General features: G+C 42.0%; 1 protein-coding gene across 1 annotated transcript in view; it reads right to left on the bottom strand.

The window, feature by feature from the left end:
• Positions 1-48: 48 nt before the first annotated feature.
• The window catches only part of ST6GALNAC5 (ST6 N-acetylgalactosaminide alpha-2,6-sialyltransferase 5), a 65,396-nt gene continuing 42,700 nt past the window's right edge, over positions 49-22,744 (bottom strand). Inside the window, exons 3-5 of the mRNA XM_041421588.1 lie at positions 11,553-11,962; positions 6,993-7,100; positions 49-413 (exon numbers count right to left, since the gene is read on the bottom strand). Of these exons, the coding sequence (XP_041277522.1) occupies positions 182-413; positions 6,993-7,100; positions 11,553-11,962 (750 nt within the window). The 3' untranslated portion in view covers positions 49-181. The remainder of the gene's footprint in view (positions 414-6,992; positions 7,101-11,552; positions 11,963-22,744) is intronic.

Here is a 22,744-nt window from a genome sequence, read left to right as displayed (position 1 = left end):
TTCATACAGTTCAACAGCAAGTACTCGGGCTGTGTGCTGCTCCTCCATGCCAGCTCCTGCCTGCTGCTGCGGCTGCCAGCTGCACACCCTGGACCCTTCTCCTCCAGGCTGCCGTGCTGGCCCGAAGCTCCCAAGGCTGCTGCCGCGGGAGGTGCCCGTGGCTGGGCTGTGTGTCCGTGCCTCAGGCCAGCGGCCTGGCCCCGGGGTGGGTTGCAGGGAGCGGGTCTGGTTTCCAGTCTGGCTGGAAGAAGCGGATGTCGAATGTCCGTGCCCAGTTCTCGAAGACGCGCTTCTCGGTGATGAAGCGGTGGTGGCTGCCCTTGCGGCCCCGCTCGTGGGAAATGTACATTGTGCACTCGTCTGGCCCCAGAGGTTCATAGTAGTGATAAGGTACTGAAAGATGATTAGGATCCCTGTGGAAAAAAGAAAATAGATGGAAGCCCAAGATGTTCTTTCTCATTGATTGAAAAGATGCTATCTTTAATGAACTAATGGCCTCAAATCCACTTTTTCTCCCAGTTAAACTACGTAGCTGGTTTTTTTTCTTGCATGTCTAATACATCAGAATGGGGCAAAGGTGTTTGCTTTTTCTTTTGCTCTCCTTTAATCCTCTTCCTCCCAGTTAAATGAAGGACAGCAGTAGCTCAGAAGCTCAGAAACAAGGGAGAGTGCTGCAGGGCTGTGTTACTACTATGAAATTTGAAATAAACTGCTTAAAAGATACCTAACTCTAGATTGTGATTTGCTAAAGGTCTTGTAGAGGTATTTCCTGATCTGGGGAAGAAGGAGAAGATGACAGATGGAGGTGGTTATCTGTGTCACGTCAGCTCAGCTGAACGTTCCCAGCATGCTGCGCGAGGTTCCGAGAGCACAGCTTCGGCGAGTGTCTGCACGCCAGGTCAGTGGTACAGCCTGCTGTTGCTGGCATTTTTATCAAACGTCTGATGCACAAATGAGTTCTTTGTTATACAACAGCAGCTTTTATGTATCTAAGCTAAAAATTAAAACAGTTCACCCATAGTATCCATCTGACCTTGTGAACCCGTTCACATTTCCCAGCGGGAGATGAGTGACTCGTGGTGACACGTTGGATATGCCAAACACCAATTAGATACTTTAGAATAAAGTTCATTTTAGCAGTTCTGACCTCAGTGTTTCCATGTTACATTCTGTAAATGGCACATCTGTATTATAATAAGCCAGAGCAATTCATTCTCCTTTTGTTTTAATCTCTATCTGTACCCATGATGGTTTTTTTACTTTGGGCACAGGTGTTTTGGGCTGACAGGAACTCTCACACTCTCTGTGTCATAAATACTAAGAGAGCAAGCTGTCCCAGACAGAATTACCCAATTGTATCCCTCTCTCCCTGACTGCTACCAGCTATTTTGCTGTAGCAGAAAATTTCCCAACATCAGCATTTAGTGAAGCCTTGGAGCTGCTCTGTGTTACAGCCTGAGCTGAACAGGACCCCAGCACAGAACAAGAAATCTGATACAGATTCAGGGCTGTCAGCTCTAATATACAGTTGATTATTTTCATTTTGAAGAGCTAATATTTAAGGTCGCTTTCAATGGAATGCATCCACAATCTGTCAGTAGTCTGTGCTGGTCATTATTTTTACTGTGTAATTCTGTCACCTACGCAATTTTCTAATTTTTCTTATTTTGCCATTATCCTTATTGTATATGCAGAGGTAATGTATGATATTGCTGCTGCTTTCCATTTGTGCCTTAGATTAACGTTTTAATTCGATCAGTCTGCCTTCCTTGTAACACAATATGGTAATCAATCTTACAAGACCAGAACAACAATAAAATTACATTTCTAGAATAAGATGGATTCTAAACTTATTAAATATATTCTCACTGGAATACATAAGAGTGAAACAAAATCCTTCATCACCTCACCTTCAGAAAATGTATTTGCAATCTAAAGCTGCCCTTCATGTAGAAATTTATTATTTCTAAACTACAACTATTAGAACTCAATCTTCAATTAATTTTTCACTTTTTTGATACATTGGACCTCTTACTGTCACTTAAATGAATCATTTGTATGGTTACTGTAAATCTAATAGGATACATTGTAATGTGATGTGTTTTTGTTAAGAACTACTCAACAGATAGGCCTCTGCCTCTCATCCAGACTGCTCTTCCTTCTTGCACTAAAGCTGGATTTTACTTTTGGGTCCTCAACCTGTATTGCTTGGTATAAATTTACTGCTTTAAAGTTATGATTAGTAAAGTTGAAATCTTATCTCCAACAGACCTGGCGAAAAATCAGCCCCAGTTAACAGGGCAGTGAGCCTGTGAGGCTGCAGGTCCCTCCAGGCAAGGTGTTTTTGAAGCCAGGGATTCCACATTCCATGGAAGGCTCTGAACTAACACCAGTGTGTTCTCAGTGGATGTCCTTAGCTCCTGCCAGGCTGTACCAGAAACAGCCCAGAGGCAGCAGGCACAGGGCCTGGCAGTGAGAGAGGCAGGAGCTCCGTGCAGGCAGCCTCTGGGGCTCAGGCCCTGTGTGCAGCTCTGCTGCCTGAACTGGGGGTGAGATCAGGGCAGGAACGGGGGCTGGTGGCTACAGACCTCTCTAGGACTACTCTGCAGCTGACTGAGGTTTAAAGGCTAAATTCCAAAAGCTGTCATTTAGATTTGGAATTCTGAAGGGTACTTACATATGGAGGACCTTCTCATTTTATGGGAGTTCTGGATTCCCCCAGATTGCATGCTAGTAAGCTTTGGATTTGAATTCTGGCTTGAGTACACCATAACCCAAATTAACTGTGCTGTGTTATCTTCTAACACTGCAATTAGCTTGTGTCACCAGCAAATGAAATGCATGAGTAATTTCTATACGGAAATTGCTTGCCACCTCATTTATTAACATTAAAACAGATGCTGTTTTATCACTGACTGATACTGGACATTAATCAGTATTTTGTCAGACTCTGCATGCATATTAATAGCACAGCTGGGAGGAATCTCGGGAAGTTCCTCTGTAAAATATCCTGTGCTTCCTGCCAGGTCACCTGCCAGCACAGCACCCGTGGAAGTGCTTGTACCCCTGTCACTCAGCCACTGTTTGCCACTTGAGTGCACATTTTCCACAGATGGTATCCACCTACAGCAAAAGCTGGAGGAACAGCACAAAAAAAAGGCAGGGAAATCAGGCCACCCCGTATCACATTCTGGTCAGCCTCTTTCCTTAGAAATGAAGAGCCATACTAAATCCTCTAAAACTATAGGTACTCACACACTTTGTAAAATAATTCATATTTTGATGTGTGAGTAACATTTCATTTAGATGTTGAGTAATGGGCAAGGCGCTGTGTCAGGACATGAAGATTTCTAGATAATCTTGTGCCTTCTGTTCCCAGGATCTCCTTTCCCTGACCTCCATAATTAGTCCTGTTTTCCAAACCATGTATGCATTTTGTTCTTAAGCTAATGAGGTGAGGCATATGGACCAAAAAGCAGATCTAGCTCACATACAGCTTACAGTTTCTCATAAGCTTCAGGAGATGTAACCAGCAACAACTGCTGCTTTGCATTTGATTTAAAAGAACTGAAAGTGGAGACAGAGAGAGGTAAGAAAACTCTAAAGTATTTAAAATACCAATTTTCAGGTGAATTATCATGGAAAATGACCTGGCAGTCAAATGAGGATTCTGACAGGAAAATTATCTGGTTCAACAACTGGAACAAAAATTATTCATATTAGTTAAAATAAGGCTCAGAATTCATTTTGAAGTTTCTAGGAGTTCCAGAAGGCCCATGAAGAGGAGAAGAGTTAAAGAGGGTTCATCTCACTAACGCCTTGAGTGTTCTTTGTGTACAGGAGTACCTTGAGTCCTGCAGGGAACCAACCCTTCTGTCCCTGCTGCCCATAATGCCACAGACAGGGCTGGAATTCCTACAAACACACTAAGGCTTGTCTTGTCCTCCCCAGCCCTGCTGCTGAGCGCCCACAAAGGGAAGCAGCAGCCCTGCAGTGCCTTCAGGAATTGTCGTGGTATCTGGGCACCACTACCGGCTACTGCTGAAGGGAGGCAAGAGGAGAATCCAGGATGTCCCAGTTCAGGAGTGCTGTGCATGCAGGGCTGCCAAAGGGAGTTCTGAGAGGGAAGTGCTTCCCATCTGGAAAGGCTTGGATTGGATCCCTTGGCACTGGAAAAAATACAGCAAGATGGTTTGTCTGTCTTGGGCCAAAAGAGGGAGAGGTGTGCACGCTTCACAAAAATGTTTGCAATGCGCATGGAAGGACAAGCTTTCATCTTACTACAGAATGCACAAGACAGCATGAGAGCAATATCACCCTTACTACAGCATAAATCTGCAGCAAGCAAAGGGGTTTGAAATTACTTACAGCTTTGCTGTAAAGTATTAGAAATTTATAATAATTAGGACACCAAGTCTAGTTCAGCTATGAAACTCAGTGTCCAGTGAAAGTAAATAAAAATGAATCTAAAACACCTTGTTGCAACTAATGGTGACAAATCTTTTAGTCTGTGCTCCAGACTCCTTCACTAACCTATTTTTCCTGCACGGGTGCAAAGCAGTTTGGTTAATGATCTTAAGCTAATAATTTGTAGCAGAATCAACAGCATGAGATTCCTGGTACCTTTGAGGTGTCCTTCACGTTACAAATGTGACACTAATTTAGTTCCATGACAGTGATCACCACACTCATTACTTATTCCACAAATTAATACTTCAAAATGAATGGGTATCTATCTGCTGAGTTATAAATTTGGTGATACTAATTATGAACAGAAATAAGATTTTTTTCAATCTTAATGATTCTTTAGTTGCACAGCAAGTAGGATACCCACACCGACCTAGCACACACACATTTCCATTGTTTTGTTGGGACTTTTTGTTTTGATTTTTTTTTTATTTTAATAGTAGATTCTTATTCTGTCTGACTGAAAACCAGGAAATATGGCTTACAATTACAGAATAATTTTTTTTTCTGCTATTCTGTTCTGTTGTCTTATCTCTTTGAAAGAAAGCACTTCTTAATGAGTGGCTGAAGAGCCAGCTAAGATGGTTAACTCTATTTAAGGCAAGAAACTCCTGTCACAGATCTTCATGGACAGCTTCTTCCAGGCATGGCAACTACAATTTTCCTCTTCATCCCCTGGGGAATCAAGCTGAAGTAGAGACATTTCGTATTACTTTGATTAAGAAATTACCTTTTCCCTTTTTACTACCAGGTGTGTGTACTTTATGTTGAGATTTTTTTTATGCAGGCTGTAAGAACAATTACATCTTTCACTGGTAGGACTGATCTACAGCCTTTCTTGTGTTATAATTTCAGTCCATTTGATTTCAGTGTATTGATTCTATGAAAGCCTTTCATATGCTCTCAGTGACATTTTTAGTCTCTCTCAAACAGTTTGTTTGGGTTTAGCTGGATTTTTTTAATGTGTATCTAAACTATTCTTTGTCTGAAAAGTCAGGATTGCACATTATTTTGCAGTAAAATGCTGTCTTCTGTATTTTTAGATCATCAGTTTAAGAATTACTTCCATGTGCCATGGGAATACAGCCACTTCTGGAGTAACACAGACCAGCCACTTAACAGAAACTGAAGTAGTATGTGTTGGCCAACTGAGATGACTGAGGAACAAGATGCTGTGCTGTGGAAGGTATTTGTGTTGTCTGGCATATCTGATCTAGTCTGCTGTTTTCCTTGGAGAATTCATGATGAAGTCTGGCAGTACATCACAGCATTTATCATCAGTATTTTGTTATAATTTGTAGAAATTCTCACAAAGTGGAGTTTAGTGTTGACATTATATGCTGTGATTTCTTTGGGGATTTCTACAACGTGCCCAAGACAAATGCAGATTCCTGAACGATCCTTGTAAGTGCTCAGAGGAAAATCAAAGCAGTCCCATTCTTTGAGACTAACCCAGCACTGTAGCTTTTCCCTCCCTGCCCCTGAAAGGCATCTGGAATTACCCAGTGAACCAGACTTGAGACAGATCATGGCATTTGCAACAGAAAATTTAAACAAGTACTTCTTGCTGAGAGGGGTTTGTGAGCAGGTGATGAAACGCTGCACTGAGGCCTCGTTCCAGACTGGCTCCATCTCCTCCTGGGTCACCCAGCAGGACAAATGGCATCAGCACTGGCTGTGGGCAGGAGCCACTCAGTGCTGGGTGGGCAGGTGAGACTTATGTCAGCATCAAGACTGCTGATGTAATACAAATGTGTCTGTGTTCATACTGGTATCTTGTGGCTAATGCAATTCTGGTCTAGCACTAGAAGTTCTGAAGCCTCTCCCTGTGTCACTGATCCATAGTGGGAAAGGCTTAACCAGGACCTGGGGTCTGGGTCCTGAGCACGGCTGGAGGCAGAACAGGGCTGGAAAAGGGGCACAGGCTGTTCTTTGGACAGCAGCTTCCACTGGCACAATTGTGCTGCCTCTGCCTCCTGTGACCCCCCTGCCACGTCCAAAATGGGGGATCATAGAACGGATTCTCTGGGGCCAAATTCACAGGGACAGATTTCCTGGGCACTGTTTAGGAAGCTGCAAGATTGGCATTCATGTGACAGAGATACAATAATGTTAATTTGAGTTGCACAGAAAGTTCAATTTAGAAACTAGTCACTGTGAGAACACTGTTCCTCCATTAATTTGGGGGGAACTTGAAAACAAATTAAAAGTAATATTTTCCAGTACTTCTTTCTTCAGATTAATTTCATGCCAATTATTGCATTACTTTTAGCTGATAAATATTCACAGACTAAAAGAAAGCAACAAGATGGATTAATTCTCCCACAGTACAAACAAATTTTTAAAATATTTTATATAACATAATTAAATGCTGTTTGTTGTTTTCAGAATGAGATCATGGGACATCTAATTAATTGCTTTAAGAGGACTAAAGGCTTGTTGCAGAGGAAAAAGATTAAAAGATTCAGATATTTATCTGTAACATTAAGTTTTTTGGCTAATAATGGTTCTAAAATAAATCCTACCTGCAGAAATCCGGTGGCACCATGCCATAAACATTTATCCTGTCACAGAGCTCTAATGCGATAGTCATTGTGAACCAGCCCGTGCTAAGCCAAGTGTTGGATATCTTCCTGAAAGCAAAAACATAATTAAGTTTCTAAGCTGGCAAATAATTCCTGAGATTTATTTATTTATTCATTCATTCATTCTGAAGCAATTTCTTGGCATTTTCTTCATTCTTGTAAAAGGCTTTGAAAACTGGGAAACCAAGACTACTTTGCTCATCCATCTTTTAATGATTTTTCTGGTGCCTCCTGTCAGTGGAGTAATCTGGGCAGGAACTTTCCTTGCTTAATTAATTTTAGGCACAACAACATTAATATTTAGCTGACCTTTTGACTTGGTTTCTAGAAGCTCCCAGCCTTGCACTGTGACTGCTGGTAGGAAACTCTTTAGCTGGTTGCAGCTATGACTGTCCCATAGCCAGCCTGGGAAATCATCATCCTAGGAACCACCCCAGGTGCCATCTGGGAAGGCCTGGGCACCCTACCTGAATGTATTAATGTAGGACCTACATTAATCCCATTCCTCCACACCTGGATCTGCCAGATTCCTGTGAAGCTTTGTCACAGCTCAGAAAGCACAGCAGAAAACATGAGGTTCTCTTCAGAGAAGTCACCAGGGAAGCCCAGGTCCTGGCCCAAGTTCCAAGGCCATCTTTTACAGTTTACCCAATGATAGCAGGATGTGGAACAGTCTTGAAAGCAGGGACCTGAGGCCACAAAAGCCACTGCAAGCAAGTGCTAGCAATCACTAACATCTAATTCAGCTGACAGGAGCCACCACACAGCTTCCCAAGCTAATGCTAAACAAGCTGGTTCCAAGTAGGTCACCTACAGGGCAGTAGGAGGAGATGTTTTGAGCACTGTCAGATTGAGGAATGCCTTGTACCAAGGTTTCCCATGTCCTCAGGGAATCAGACTACTACAAGGGGGACAAAAAAAAAAAAAGTGGTGGTGTCTGTGCCAGCTGCTTAAAAGACCCTTCTAAATATAAGGGAATTCTTTGACTAAATATGCCTGGAGGATGCTGAGGAGCCTAGGTAATTTGTCCTGTCCTTAGTGGATCACCTGATAAACTGATATAAACTCCCGAAACATACATTTTTACTGCTCCTGACACACAGACTTTCAAGCTAAGCTAGCATTTGGAGAATGACATGTTATAAGCATCTCATTATTTCCAATTAATGGGGACTTATTTATTTTCTGACTGCACTGAAGCTTGGGGGTGGTGGTGCAGTTTGTCACAATGTCATAGCTGGGTCATAAGCTCTGTGGAGGCCTTCAGGCACAGCAACAACATGAAACAGTGAGAATTTTTGGCTCAAAATTATTAGGAAAGAGAATGGTACGGAAAAACCTAAAAAATTTACTTCTCTGGCACCTAAGAGTTTCTGAGCTCTGAATCACTAGATAATTCGGGAACATGTTCAGGCTAAGAGTGGTCTGGAGCTTGCACAAGTCCACTTTCCACGTGCCCAACACTTACATTCCAAAACCAAGGGAGCAACTGCAGCCAGACACGACCAAAGCTTTGCACAGGTCAGGACACCAGCTAGGCTCCCTGCTTTATTTTCTGGGTTAGCTTTCTGCTAACACACTTTATGCTTACACACACTTAGGCCGACACCAGCTAGGCTCCCTGCTTTATTTTCTGGGTTAGCTTTCTTTCTGCTTACACACACTTAGGCTGTCATTTAGTGTTTTCCAGAAACAGGAAAACAACTGAATATAACTAAACTGGCTTAGAAGCTGAATAATCAAATAAAGATTCTAAAATTCATTCAAGTACCGCTTTACCCTCTCTAAATACCATGTCTGTAGGACAGCAACACAGAAACAGGGTTACAGTGTCTTGCATTTCCTACAAGATCTGAGCAAGAGTCCAACAAAAGAATACTGTTTTTATACCTAATCAGCAGTAATGAGAGAATATGAAGAACTGCCATGTGCTTATTAGGGGAAATTATCAGATTTTTTTTATATGATGAACTAACACACTGTGCTGATAATTCTGTAGTGCACACTACATTACAATTAAAGGCCTTTCTGCTCCACCAGAATCTCATTTATAATCTCTTTGGAAATACTCTTCCTGCAGTTATTTCATTTATGCTGCTTTTATCTAATTACTATAATATTGGTTCTGAATCGTATTTTCTTAATGTACCTTTATTCAATTATAAAGTTATTTTCAAGTACAGTTACTTTATAATGCCAAATATATTGCTCTGCAGCCTTTGTCTTTCACCATGCTATTTAACTGGCAATGTTTTCTGAAGATTTTTCTTAATTTCAAAATATTTTTTTCCAAAAAACACAACACATCCAATTACCTTTCTTCTCATCATTTTCAAGACAGAAATGAATAGTCTGATCCTTGCAACCTTGCAATCATGCTTCTCTCTCTCTCCTTTGTTTTTTGTAGGCAGTAATGTCAAGAGCTCAGCAGAAACCCCCTGGGGAACAGTAGCATTCCGGGCTACACAATGTTCTGCTTCTGCCCCCACAGTGAAGTTTTTCCCTTACAAATGATTTCCTATCCATGTTTCTTTTCATTTTCTCTTTCTTCTGTGCAGCTTATTCATTTATTTTCATCTCCTGTTTTAATCTTCTTAGCCCTTCAAGTATGCTGTCTGTGCCCTCTAAAGGAGTGGTTCATTCAGAGCAGAGCCTGCAGCTTATTAAAATCAAGAGGGCCTGTTCCTCAGGCTGACTTTTGCTGGCATCTGAGTGCCCTTGATTCACACTGGGAGTTCAGGGTGCCCATGACTGAGTTCGCTATAAACTTGTTACAATGTCATTAATGGCTCAAATGCCTTGAGAATATTTCAGGACGTGAGCTTGGTGCCTGTGCAGAAAAATAAATGCTTTCATCACACTCAGTACAGGCCTCTGGCTCTGGATGGGTGATGCAGAACCAGAAAGAGCAGCTTGCCTGAAATTGCACAGCATGTGTTAAAAAAAGAACAGGATCCTGGCAATGTCAGGGAAGGAAGGGGACCCTGGCTCCCCATGGCAAAACTGAAGTCTGAGAGTGAAGCAGGAAGGGAAGCTGTTCCTCAGAACTGGGGACAGCACGTGATCCTACTCTGGATCACCAAAAGCACAGTCCAGGAAAAGAGGTGGCAGTGTGCATTCCTTGTGTCCAGGGCCTCCTCCTGGGGCTCATGGTGGCCAGGTTACAGTGCAATTACAGCTTTGTTGACTTTCATGCCTTTGTAAATACTGAGCACACAGATAACCCTCTGCACATTTCTTGAAGGGTTCAAATGCTTAATTCACCTTCTCACTTTGCTTTACTCTGGAAAAGACAAACATATCACAACTGGCAGGGTATCTCCCCTTGTTATCCTTCCTTCTTGTTCTGGCAGAAACCCAGATACACCAACTGGAAGATGAAGAGAAGAACCTTTAATGTTACAAAACTGACCAAGTTACTCTGTGCTCTTGTTTGTGCCTGAGTCAGCCACAAACTCAGATCCACTATAACTGAATAGAGCTCTGCAAGCAAACCATGTGGAGTGTGACAAAGGCAGCAAATGCCAAGCAAACATTGCCTTCAGCTAAAGGATACAACAGTTTCTTCTAACACTGGTTCTGCCTTTCTCATGTAGCCCAGAAAATGAAATCTGTGCTCAAGTCCACAACAGGATTGTTTCCTGTTCGAACTTTGGGGTGTGTGTGTGTTTTTATTTGTAAGGTAGCACGTCTGACTGTAAGTTACTGCACAATAAACCTACCTCTTCATTTGTATCTAAGTGGGGACCCTGTGCCATTTTTACAGCAGCATATTTAGTAAGTAAAAAACAAAACTTCATTAAAATCAAATGTCTTTTGTGCTGGGAAGTCTTTAGTTTGAATGCCCGTTTTCAAACATCATATATGAAAATGCTCAAGTACTGCAGTGGGTCACTTACTACAAATTTCATTTGAAGATCAGCCTACAACTCTCATAAACAGTCTCATAAAGATGTAACTATCATAATAACTTTCCATTTTCCAGTTGCAAATGTAAGATGAACTGTTCTGAAGCACCCAATGTATGACTAATGTTTATTTGTTTTACAAGAAGCTTTACAGCTGCAATGTTCCAAAAACTTAAATTCATGCTTAAATTCAATAAACAGCTATTATAATTCACTGAATGGTGGCATTTCCTCTATAAGAAAACATAACCTATCAATTCTAATTTTTCAGAGTCAGTGAAAAAAACTTTAATGTATATTACTCCAAAGTGAGATTTAAACAGTTCCTGCCTCCTTGACTCTATAAACATTACATCCAGACTATGGTATTCTAGGCTGATGAGGCAGTACTCCATACAAATCACTTTGATGTGTATTTTTTACTTACGTTACCAGTGATGTTATTTGGCATGTCATGCCACATTACAACTCATGAGGCAGAGGATTTAATGGGCAGGATTGTCCCTCTGAGCAGATCTGAAATTGGTATATATAAACTGCATTATTTTACTACTCTGAGACATCCCCTAGGTGTATCCATATAAGTTCTCACCTGTCTTTTCCAGTCTCCCGTTTAAAAAGGTCATCAAATTGAAGCATCTTGTGGCGAGAAATCATATACACTTTTAGCTGAGGCAGTATCTGGTTCATCAGCTGCAGGTTATTGTACACCAAGCCTTTGCCATCTCTCCTCATGTAGCTGCTGGGGCCCCAGAAGATGAACACGGCACCATGGCTCATATTTAGGAGTTCGTTGCGATTCCGCAGAATCCTCTGGATGCTGGAGTGCGCGATGACTCGCAGGCTGGTTTTGTTGCCGACGTCTTTGCCGTAGCCGCGCGTGGGCGCGTCGTTCATGCGGATGACGCACTCGCTCTCGTCGATCCTGTGCCCCTGCCGGCTGCCCAGGAGGTGCCCGGAGCTGGTGACCAGCGCGCAGCTCTTGCAGTGCATCTTCAGCGGCTGCAAAGACACACGCGCTGCACGTCAGCTGCAGACAACCTCCCTTTCTCTGCACTGCTCTGCTTTACATGGTCATGCCGTATTTCACAGCAAAAACCTCCGAGCAATGTGCAGAAATCTCTCCCAGCAGTCTGCCCAAATAGCTGGGGACCCATTACCTGTACATGTTTGGGGGGAATATGGTGTAGATGTACAGCCTTTGGAGTTCCTCTGTGGAGCTAAGCCCATTGTGTAAATCCTCCTTTCCACTGCTGCTTCAGAAATAGAAAATCACAACAGCCTCTCTACTCTTCCCAACTGCTTAGGACTGTACTTCTTCCACTTGCTATAACAGCTATAATTACAGTACTTTTTATTCTTCCACTTCCTTTTTTTTTCAGGAAATAATAAATCCTAAGTCTTCCTAAGTTCATGTGTTCAGCTGTTCAACCCTGGGGTCGGGACATTTTGCTACAGGAAGAGATTGATGCCCTGGCCCAATGCTTCCTTGCTATTTGCAAGTTGTGCCACAACCACTGTGATGCTCTCGTACCTCCTTTATGGTTCAACAGTCAGAGCTGGTCAGTAATGTCTGTGTGTATTTTACATGACAGTGAGTTAGTGCACTGAACTTTTGCTGCCTTGTCAGGTCATGTTTGAAAGTTACTCAGTAAAATGGAATGGGAGGTGCCTGTTCAGTGAGTGCTGACCTAATGGAAGCAGAAGAGTAAAACAAGCTTTCATGAAAATGAAAATGCATGCTAAATCATGTTACTGAAGTATGCCACCACCACAGGTATCAATTATGGAGGAGTGTGTCACTATCTACTGCTCAGCATGAGAACTAAAAGGAGCGAGGGTTAAAAGTATTCCCAAAGTGCTACTTTCTAACAAGAATACCATAAACTATGAGGTAAATAAAGACTGTTTGAGGGTATGCCTTGGTAGCCCTCCAGGAAATAGTATCTTGCACTTGGTGTACATCTCAGTGTCTTTGAAAAACAACAAACAACGACAACAAAGCAAACAAACAACAATGCCCCCCCACTCCTGAAAAAACCCCAACAAAAAAACCCATCAGATGAACCCCTGGCACAGAGACTGAACTGCAGTTGCTAAATCATTCCGATCTACACACACACAGGAATCCAGAGTCATCCAATTACCTACATCAGTCTGCAGTGAGGCACAGCTTTAAACTCTAAAGCTGAAAAGGAGGCAAGATGTAGGTCTGACACAATCTCAGGCCCCTGTTTGAAAATGCTTTGGCCCACAGTACTTGATGGGAGTGTTTTACTGTAGCAACTTGGTTTTAATTTTGAAGGTATTAAGTGGTTACAGTTACAGTCTGAGATTCTTTTTTTTTCTGTGAGACTAGCTCTTGAATGCTTAATGCCTTTTAATTAAGGAAAAAATAAGTATACAATCTGCACAGTGATTCAACCAATAAGCCTTGTGTCTCCATCTCCCCCAATAAACGAAGTCCATTTCACATCTGTGGACTATAATCCAGGGCTAATGGTATGGGTGGAAATGTTCATGCCTTTGAGAGCCAAGGTTCCTAATGTAGTATTTACATGCATTTTCCTTTAAGCTTTCGTCTGCCACTGTGATGAATTACCTAGTGAAAGGCTCTAAGGTGAACTAGCTGCTCCACCACCATGCTTGGGAAAGCAAGACAAGGTGTTAATGAGGTTAAAGGAAATATAGTCAGCACCAGTGTTAACTCACACAGGTTTGAATATCCACATAGCAAGGCATTTTCACCTAAACAATCTCTGCTGGTTTCTAGCCTACTGAGCTACAGCTTCCTTGTTTCTTTTAAAAAAGCCTGCCACAGAATCCATCAATTGTTAGGAAACAAGGAAGCAGAGCTGTGGAAACTTGGGGACGAGTCTGAGGCTACCTAATGAACATTAACACCCCCCAAGAACATCTGTCCCAGATCTTGTTTGAAACATTTTCCTTCTGGGAAAAAGTCTTTAGACTGAAACAGTCAGGTATTGCCCAGCCACTTCCTGAATGATGCATGCGGGCTGAGCCCTTGTAGCTGCTCTAGGCAAGTAATTTTCAGTTGCCTCACTCAGATTCCTTCAGCTGAAGTCTACAAAACTCACACCTAAAAATTATCAGAGGAATTCACAGGGAACAGCCGCAACATTCTCACACCAGCTGTTTATAATGCTTTGACAACAGTGAGAGCAAGGGGGGGAAAATGCCATTGGCTGTAATATCATCTCACTGGGAGGCAGCAGTGGCACCAGAAATGTCATCTACTTAAGCAATAATAATGGAAGCACAAGGCAGTTCTTTGGGATTGATGACCAGCTGGAAAAAGTTGATGGCCTGAGAATAACCAGGGGCCATTAAGCCAGAAGAACATTAACTCCACAGAAAACGCTGTTACAGTAATTATTAGAGTGATATTTTGGGAAAAAAAAGCCAAGTGAAAAGAAAGCAAACCCCATGAAATATGAGTTATATTTCAGGAGCCTTGCTTCAAAAGGGATAGGGTGAGAGGTAGGCGAGTTTTATAGCACCTTGTTAATTACTTTGAAGTGTAACACATCATGCATGTAAAAGCTGCTGACATTGAATTGTACCCATTGTTAATAAGCAGCCACAGTTCATGTGTTACCCGAACTCCACCTCTGTGACAGGGCAGAGCACATGGCTACTGCTACAACACAGGTCAGGCACTTGGACAGCACATGAGCCAAGTACTGTCCAAAAAAATTGCCCAAATCACCTCTCAGTTCCAGTCATCTCAAGACACACATGGAGAGAGGGAGAACAGAGGTTACAGTACAACAAGCTCACAGTGTAGAGCCCCAGAAGATGGCAAACCAGCTGGTGTTTTTCAAGGATAGATGGGCTATCCCAAGGGAATGAAGGCAGCAGGGGAACTCTGTCATGGGATAAACCCCATAACAGCACCTTTGTGCCCACGAGGAAGTGCAGCTTCACACAGCTGCAAGTATTCCCAGAGGCCAAACTGACTCCTGGCAACTCCCACTTCCAGAGATTAGCCCCAAAGTGCTGCTGCTCTATCACAAATGCCTGATTTGGTTAATGAAACAAAAAACAATGCCATGGCTGTTTCTGTATTTTTCAATTTGAGGTCATTTGCTCTGTTATTGACTTTAAAATCTACGTTGTCCAATGATCGAAAAATGTTATTTTCGGACACTTTAATGCTCAAGTGCTCAAGAAGAATAAATTGAAAAATGTTGTTCCTGATACAAAATAAGTTATTCTCAGATACAATTATTTTCTTTGTGATAAAATCAAATAATTTTTTTGCATATAGAAGTCTCTGGATTTTTAAAGCCAAGATTTAGACAAGAAGACAGCTCTCTCCAGTAAAATCATGAACGGTGTAAAACACACTTTTTCTTATACTGAGTACTTAATGACCTACTTTCAAGACCCCTGGGTTCAGATCACTCCATTATCAGTAGCGTAAAAATTTCTGTTCTATAAATAAAAGCCACAGTATTTTATCTTGGCAATGATGACCTGGCCACAACAACAACAAAAAACCAAACAAGCAAACCAAACAAGCAAACCCACCTCCCCAAAAAACCCAAACCAAAACAAGAAGAAATGGCCTGCAGTGAGAACAGCTCACTCCTGAGTTCAGCAGAAAAGACCACCTGTCAGTTCATGAACACCAGCATTCCTCATGGATACATCTGGAAATATCACAGATGACTTCCAAGTGTATTGGGAGACATGAGATACCATGAAAGGTTAAAGAATATCCCAAATTTGTTTTGGAGGGATGACATGTAACTAAGCACTTGAGACAAAGTGCAAAATAGTTTTCTTGCACTGCAACACCTCTGTTGTTGGCCAGTGTTTGTCTCGTGCCAGAGCTGGGTCTGGAGGCTACAGAGCTGCTCCCCTCTGCAGTAACCAGCCACTGAACTGCATTACTGAACCAACAGCCTCTCTGCAACAGCTCCCAAGCTGACTGACAAGTAAAAGCAGTGCTACAAATAAGAAGACTGATGTACAGGAAAGCAAATCTGTTCCCATGTTCAACTGAATTAATTTGGTTGAATTCAGTATGTTAATGGTTGAAAAAGCACACATAAACCCTGTAAGAGCCAGTCTTACCGATTCAGGAGAAAGTGACCTTATTCCAGAGCAGCCTTGCTTTCTCTTTTTGTTACAAAGCAGCTGATTTCTTTGGGAGGAGTTTCATGTCTCCCCCACCTGGTGCCCATTGTGCCAAGCACAACAGCTTGTGACACTCACTGTATGTTACCTCAATATTTGCTTTTAATGTTCCTTGCCTTGTGCACAGAACTTAATCAACATTTCCTACATGATGCTAATGAACCCCGAGTTCACACCGCGTTCAATGCCATTTATTACTTATGGCTTGCTCTTGATTGCTGCATCATCAGCCACCAGCAAAACCACTAAATATTTAAAGTTTTGCCAGTGATACAATATTTTGTCCTGCAGCTTCAATTTTTTTTAGTTTCTTGTAGCTTTGAGCAGCTCTTAGATTTCTCACGAGCTGCTGGCTTGGAACCACTGCTCTACTAGGCTGGCTGCTCCTTCCCAGTGCTCCTCTCCCAGAGGCTTGGAGGACAGTCCCGTGTCACAACTATATCCTAAGCAGTGCAGGAGCTCCAGCCATGCCCAGCCCACTGCTGGCACATCACAAACAGCTGAGTGCTCCAGCTCTGGTGAGCCCCTGTCATTCTGCACTGCCCCAGGTGTACAGCTGCTCATGCCATTATGTCCATCCCTACGTGTATTGTTTCTATCGCTGTGCCTCCTTCTTTAGTATTGTCCCTAAAAGACTGAAAACTGTAAGGCCAAATCTGCTTTTCTTTGAGAGATTCCCAACAACCTCCTTGAAGTAGAATAGAAACCCTGAGGCTTCACATTTGCCAAGTAACTTGTGTAAGCCAATGCAGCAAGCTGTGGGGCTCAAGCTGTCTCATTACTGAAGCACAGCTGTGCACTTCAGAGTTCCACAATGCAACGACTCTGGGAGACATGATCCTGTGAAAATAATGCAGGTCCCCTGATTATTTTTAGTTTGTAATATATTGATGAAACAGTACTTTCATATTACTATGAAAGGAATAAAAAATTTAAAAACAGACAAACAACAAACAAAAAACCAAACAAAAACAAAACCCAACCACATACAAGCTGAAAGAGTTTGCTATTTTTGAAATCCCATCTATGAAATGATGCTATCAAGCCAGTCTTCTCTAAACAGCAGAAGTCATTCAGATGCATATTGGAATATGGTAGGTAACACCTGCTGGAGCAAAAAACCCCAACTGAAACATCAAAAGCATGAGAAGAGTTTTCAAGTTCGACTTGCTGCTGAGGTAAATGCCCTTATAAAGTCTCTGAATTTTAATTTAGTTCAAGTTCAGATCTAAAAGATTATTTTGTTCAACTTCAGATCGAAAAGATTGTTTTGCTTTGACCATGACATTTTCACGTGTGTATTCCTACAGGGAGTGTAGCTTAATTTCTACACTCTGCATGCCAGCTCAGACTTCCCCCTCAAGTTTCATAAATTTTGATTCTTTAGCCCTTATGCAGGTACAGAATGGTGTCAAAGAGGAGAAAAAAAATCCTCTGAACCAATAGATTTATAATTATTGCTGAAGTACACTTTTGGAACATTAGAGAATTTACCATGAAAACAAACTGCATTAATCACTGAACTAAAAGCACTGATTGCCTTCAAAACTACATCCCAGTGACTGTCATCCCAGTGATATCACACAAGTAAACAGAAAGGGTTAGGAGATACCACTTGCCCAACATTGTTAATCCTTATGCAAATCCGAATAACAAGCATTTGCAGTGAAACTTTGCAATTCAAAAAAGGTCTGGCAAGTCTGCTCAAAGAGATAAATGCAGGTCTGTTTAAAAAGATAAAAGATAAAACAACTGAATTTCTTATTACCTCTCTTTGTTTCTTTGGCTGTGCAGCTTGAATATGCAAATATTGTGGAAACATTAGCATTGTCATTTCCCATTGATTCCTCTGAGTTAGTTATATAAGTGGACTCTGCCTTCAGATACTGGATAAGACAGTGAAACAGCCAAACTCCAGCACATGCATTCCTCACACTAGGGATCACAGCACCTTATGTTGTATTCTGCCAAGGAATTGATTTCTTTTTTTTTTTTTTTGCCATGATACCCTAGTGAGGGGCACCCAAGGAATTGATTTCTTTTTTTTTTTTTTGCCATGACAACCTAGTGAGGGGCATCTACAAAACCTGTAGGAAAAATATAATAATCCAATTTTGAAACGGTCCTTAGATCTAATTAAATTTCAGAACATGCAGCTATATTATGAAGAGGGAAAAAACCCAACAAATGCACTCCACAAAGCTTTCAATGGAGCAATTTCCTTAGAAAAAGTCCCGTTAAGCACATTAGTCAATGAAGAGTCTTCTGCTTGTGTGAAGTGTTTTCCGGCACATTAACTCGTTTTCAAGGGACTGCCTGCTAGTCAAAGCTTCCATTAGATTAATTAAAATATGGCTTCTCTCACTGGAAAGAAAAGGCACGAGTTTGGTTACAGGACATTGACCACCTCTAGAAACTGAGCCCTTTCTAGTTACATAAAATCTACTAGCAGGAGCAGCAGCAGGAGATGAACAAGAGGGTAACTTTTGGTATATGGGGCACATTTCTCTTCTTATTTTAGAAGCATGATTACCAGGTGCTGATGTTTTCCCCTAAGCCACCTGAAGTGAATATAAGGTGCAACCTTGCAAATTGTCAGCACATATAAAGCTAAGATTTAGAGAGTAGTTTCCACCCTGAAACCTATAAATGTGTCCCATGAGGAAGATTAGTATCAATCATAGGCTTATTGGAGAGGGAGATAGGATACAATGATAACCTGAAGCTATCAACTAGAGTAATGGTCTCAGAAGAAAAAGCAATCAGAGAAAGAAAAGAATATCCTCAGTAAAGGCAGAACTGGAAAATCAGGCAAGAATGTATCATGTTGATGAACATGAACTGTTATAGGAGAGAGTATCATATGAACAATACACAGGCTCTAAAGAAATGGTTATTGCCTAATGTTTATCTTAAAAGGAGTGCAAATAGACATCCATATTACATCAAACTATTTTACTTTTGTTCTGCAGGTAAAGTACTTGCACTACAATGAAATAAAGCCAGAGGCATGGTGTCTTAACCATGCAAATTGTTATCACTGAAGTGTCAGAAAAACAGAAATTATAACGATCTCCACGAAAAGTATCGGACAGTTTGGAATTTTGCTTCAGAATGTTTTCACATCAACTTCTCTTCTCTGCTTTGGTATGTTTTGGCAGTTCTTTCCAGTTTAAATACTTCATGTGAGTATGCCCTCATAGGCTCTCTCTGCACCTGTCATGGCTATGCAGGATATTTTTTGAGCTTCAAGTTTCACAGGGTCCCTTTTTTTATCTAACCCAGCTTTAAAGCCCGGCATCACTGATCTTTAAAGTTTGTGCCTAAGTTTTCAAATTCAAGGACTTTTTTCTTTATGTGGCACTATCTGGCTCATCCAAATGCATCTCAACTCTCACTACAACTATTATCTCTACAAGGCAATAATGTGATGGGCATTGCAAGGACAAAGCAAGCCTTTCCAATGGTATCCAGTTTTAACAGAACTTAGCACAGCATGCAGAGCCCCTAGAACAGGCCAGATAAAATAGACAACCAAATCTCTAATTAGAAAGTTACTGACCTCACAGAGAATTTTTTCTAAAATATATTTTGTCTTGTATTTCTCTACCTGGTTGAAGTAGAGTAAAATAAAAAATAATGCTCCTTATTCCTTTGAAAGGCCTGTGTTCAAAAATTTTATTCAAATGTCTTTCCTTCAAAATCTGTCAAAAATATTCAGTCTCGTGGTCTTTTGATTCTCAGGTGGTAGCTCCATATAATCTTCATCAGCCTGTTTTATGTAAACCAGGCTGTTCTATATCCTCTTACTTCTGTCCCTCTGACTTAACAGCACACCAGAAATGAGAGAACAAAATTAAAGAAAGCAGATTTAAACCCTTTCCCCACCCCCAGAAGATACTGAATCTGAATTTAAAATGTTTTTCTGAGGATGTATCACATTCTATAATTCACAAAGTTGTACCACCTCCACAGCAGGATCCCAAGGCAGCCTCCATAATCACTGGTGTGTTGACACCAAAGACAGATGCTGGAAACAGGTACTGGCAGCTGACGTGGCCAAAACATCCGTTTAACTTAGGAGTGACAGGTTGCAGAAACACACTGCAAATTTCTCCCATGCACGTATGTAGAAAAGAAAAACAAAGAGTGTTTTGTGCTGAAGTATTTGTATATTTAGTTTTGGACAAAAACCAGATGCAAAAAACCATCTTGAAGACAGATACGTAAACATTTGTGTATCTGCAACTATGTATCACAACAATTCTAACGGATTTTGGACAACTACATTTGAAAAAATAAATGTTTTAATTCAGGGATCAGCTATTTCAGTTTTGGGGGTTTTGTTAAAAGGTCTCAAGCATTCAAAATATGTCTCTCCAATTGTTCACCATTAACACAGTCCTGATCAGGAGACAAAAATTAACACATTTATCCAATCAGGATGTTTGTATTGAGTCTATTTATCTGCATGCAGGTTAATATGAAATTAAACACTTTGTAGATGGAAATATTTAGCACTGAAATGAACCTGCCAGTGAGGGTTAATTAGAAAATCAAGGACAAGAGCTGGCACTCCATCTGCCCATGTGGCATTGCTGCTCCAAAGAGGTGCTCTTCAGTTTACAGCAGAATGTCCAAGCTCTGTTCTGTGTGAGTGAAAAGGGTGAGGTTAACTGGAATCTCTGGAGGAACCACTGAAAAAGGCTGGCTGGAGATAAAGGAAGGTCTCCCTCAGAGGAAAGTACCCTGGGCTGCAGGGCAAATGAGAAGAGGGAGCCCTTAAAAAACAGCCAGGGAAGAGCTGATAGCAAGTCAGCTAATTACAGGGCAAGAGCAGGGGCTGACCTTGCTAGAAGTAAAGTCCATTTCAGATCTGTGTATTTCACAGATGTGTAGGGCACTGGCTTGTGGCTGTGGCACACAAATGTTTTTATTTATGCTTTACCCCAAGCATGATTCCCAAGCACTTAGTTAACACTCTTCATAATATTCCTTGCTGAACGATGCAATTGATCTGAAACTGGCAAAATGACATAACTTGAAATCACTGCTACCTAATGCATTTGGTCAAGGAATTTGAAGTGTAGGAAGGTGTGCCAGAGAGAATGCAGGAGGTTTAAAACAGATACTACAGAAATCAAGAAAAAAGGAATCACCTCTTAGTGAGCAGCAGCAGAAACAAAACCTTCCTGCAAAGAGGTGCAATGTGGAGTCACAGGGGATTTCTGAGTGCTTTATACACTTTATCTGCTTTTTTATTTTACATTATTAGTCCTAAATTGTACTCCTTGGATGTGATGTGTGTGTCATTTAAGTGCATTTTACCTGGCAGTGGCATTGAACATAGAACAATTGCTCAGTTCTTCCTGGGCTGGGGAGTGGAGTGTGTTTCACTGGATCACTCCCTGGATCCATTTCACAATCAGAACAGGAGGCAAAGAGAAGTCAAAAGAAGGCAGGAACAAAAAGAAAAGATAGGTGGATGCACAGCACTGCTGTCTTTAGTAATACTGAATGCACATAAAATTCAGCCCACATTGCTATGATAAGATGGGTGACAGTGGTAGTGGTGATGGCAGAATGACAAGGAGAACACGGCAGCACAGCCAAGCAGTTCTACACTGCAGATACTTTTACGAAGTACCTCTCAGTCTTTCATTGTTTAAAAGTCACCATTACTGATGCCTTGACATCTAACTGAGAACCTGTCAGCAGGAAGTTTTAAATTCTATAACCACTGTTTGCTTTTCAGGGCTTCAGCCCAGGATTCTTCTTTCATGTGAATGAACTTCTGTCAGTTTTTTCAGAGCAACAGGCATATTCTAAAGCAGTTTTTCTGCACTGGACATGTACGTTCATCTCTCCAGCTTTACTGCCCCAAATAATGCTCACCCATCTGAACAGCACATTTTTACAAACTCACACCTTCTCTAGAGCCGCAATTCCAACTGTCAGGACAGAGGGCAGGATATTGTCTTCTTGTAAGGGAGAAACACTGGAGTGTCAACAGTTTTTTGTACGGGAATCTGCTGCCCACATGCCCACAGTCATGGTGCTTGCCACTCCTGGCACTCCCTCGGAGCCCTGAGCTGTGCCCACCCTGCTGTGCAGGCCCGGTGCAGGTGAAGGTCCCAGCCCCAGCCTGGAGCACCCTCGCAGGGCTCTGGGCACTGCCCCGTGCCTGTGCTGGCACCGCCGGGCCCTCAGGACCCGCTGGAGGCCACCTGCAGCCCCCAGCCCTGACACTGATCTCACCCGGCACGGACAAACAGGGCTGGCACACTGTGACCAACACATCTGCACAGGACAGGGCACAGCGGGGACAACCTGCCAGGAGATGGCATGAGAGCATAATCCTGGCTCAGTCACAGGCACCGGGAGCCCAGGAGAGCCCAAAGCACGGACAAGGGACAGCCACCGAGGACAGCTGGCAACCTGACATCCCGAAAACCAGGGGGGACAAAGTGGGAATGTCACCTTGGGCAGGGCAGTGCCTGCCTATTTCCCAGATTTGCACAACCAAGGAGAAAAACAGGATCCTGCCAGGAGAAAGGCCAGCTCCTGTCAGCAGAGCACAGCAGAGCCGGGAGGAGCCTCTGTCCTGGAAACCCACAT

The sequence above is a fragment of the Onychostruthus taczanowskii genome, unplaced genomic scaffold (genome assembly GCF_017590055.1).
Source record: "Onychostruthus taczanowskii isolate IOZ18803 unplaced genomic scaffold, ASM1759005v1 scaffold7, whole genome shotgun sequence".
In the NCBI taxonomy this organism is placed as follows: domain Eukaryota; kingdom Metazoa; phylum Chordata; class Aves; order Passeriformes; family Passeridae; genus Onychostruthus; species Onychostruthus taczanowskii.
Note: the sequence above shows the minus strand (reverse complement) of the source record. Positions and strands in the feature narration are given on the sequence as shown.